The sequence below is a fragment of the Sphaeroforma arctica genome, assembly GCF_001186125.1.
Source record: "Sphaeroforma arctica JP610 unplaced genomic scaffold supercont1.810, whole genome shotgun sequence".
Lineage (NCBI taxonomy): Eukaryota > Ichthyosporea > Ichthyophonida > Sphaeroforma > Sphaeroforma arctica.
In genome coordinates, this window is record NW_014039748.1 from 39,296 (window position 1) to 41,248 (window position 1,953).

A 1,953-nucleotide genomic window follows, 5' to 3' on the forward strand; every position below is an offset into this window, starting at 1 on the left:
TAACAATAAGTAGAATGGGAGTATACCATCATGTGGTCCAATCACAGGCCAGATCTATAAATAGATAGGTGGACGAGAGGGGCAGTACAATAACATTAAGTGAATGGGAGTATCCATCATGTGGTCCAATCACAGGCCAGATCTATAAATAGATATGTAGACAAGAGGGGCAGTACAATAACTAACATTGGCCATCACCTCCGCACTACAGTTGAAGTAGTACGGCGAGGGGTGTCTTGCGATGCTGAAACATGACCGTATACGTCACACCAACTAATCAGAAGTGCCAGGAGTGTCTTTTCACTATCCTGTGTGCCTCAGGATTCTAGGGTTTTAGGGTTTAACTATCCCATAGAGGGCATACCTTTGTCGCTCCACCATATCCACGGCTGAGATGATGTACGGGTGAGTGATCTTGGTTTAGGGTTCTAGGGTTTAGGGGTTGATTATCCTATAGAGGGGCGTACGTACCTTTCTCGCTCCACCACATCCACGGCTGAGATGATGTACGGGTGAGTGATCTGTCGCAGCAGTTTGAATTCCTCGAGTTCCTTGTCCACATCCTTCTCGGACTTGATCATCATCTTTATCGCCACCTGACCCACATAGACAACACGCGCACAGAAGATGAGCGTAACACAGACAACACGCGCACAGATGAGCAACAAGCTACGCAAAAGGCGTCTACTTAGGTATAATGACTGGTAGTACCACGACTAAGTGGTGATATGAGATACATTGGGTGGCCAGAGGAACCATATTAGGTTTTCGATATTAATACCCTAATACCATATTGGTTAATAACAATTGGCAACGCGCATTGTTCTGGCAAAATGATTCTCTGTTGTGGGACTGAGTATTTAGATATACCTACATACACGTGAATAGTACTTGAAAGCACCAGCTGTCATATCAGACTCTAATAGCCTTATACAATCACTATAGATAACTCTTAATAGCCTTACACAATCATCATAGATGGACCCAATACCCTTGCACAACCACTATAGTTAACTCTAATAGACTTATACAATTATCGTAGATAACTCTCGTAGCCTTATACAATCATCATAGATGACTCTAATACCCTTGCACAATCACTGTAGATAACTCTAATAGCCTTGTACAATCATCATCGATAACTCTAATAGCCTTATACAACCACTGTAGCGCATACCTTCTCCTGTGTGATTTCGTTGAAGCCCTGCTGCACCAGTCCGTACGCACCACTCGCCAACACCTTCTCCATTACATAGTGCTTTACACGACGAATCTACAATCACGGAACAAATGAGACACTATAGACATTAGCTGTTGAATATTAGATATATAATCAAGTATCAAATGAAACACTATAGACGTTAGCTGTTGAATGATAGATATATAATCAAGTATCGAATGAAACACTATATGTTAGCTGTTGAATGTTAGATATATAATCAAGTATGTATATGAGGGATTGATATGAAATGACAGTAATTGATGGTAAAATTGACAATGGTAAGGGAACATTGGTCACCATAGGTATAGCTATTGGATGCTAATTGTTGGTAGTGAATGAAAGTATTGACGTTAGTACTATTGCCGGTGCTACATATCAGACATCTATCTTGTACGTACACAGATTTGCGTACTATTTTGTACATATATACATTTGTACTATTCTGTACACATACACATTTGAGTACTGTTTTCTACACATACACATGTGTGTATTTCTTTCTACAGATGTACAGGCGTGTACTATGTTGTACATACACACACGTACCTTCTTCAGTTGGTCCAGGTCATGGATGGCAGACATATTACCGCCAGCAAACAGGTCTACTGGTTTGTCTATCCTCGCGTTCTCTAACATCTCTTCCACCTGATGCGCGGCCACCGACTCTGCGGGTGTACGTGGGTGATGAAGTTTATATATATATCTTTGAATATATACATACATATATAGAG

General features: G+C 40.9%; 1 protein-coding gene across 1 annotated transcript in view; it reads right to left on the minus strand.

The window, feature by feature from the left end:
- Positions 1-1,890, minus strand: part of SARC_08708 (CAMK/CAMKL/BRSK protein kinase) — a gene marked incomplete at its 3' end in the record, with an annotated part of 10,324 nt that extends 8,434 nt beyond the window's left edge. The window contains exons 1-3 of the mRNA XM_014297305.1: positions 1,769-1,890; positions 1,178-1,273; positions 472-596 (exon numbers count right to left, since the gene is read on the minus strand). Coding sequence (XP_014152780.1) covers positions 472-596; positions 1,178-1,273; positions 1,769-1,858 — 311 coding nt within the window. The remainder of the gene's footprint in view (positions 1-471; positions 597-1,177; positions 1,274-1,768) is intronic.
- Between the last annotated feature and the right edge of the window lie 63 nt (positions 1,891-1,953).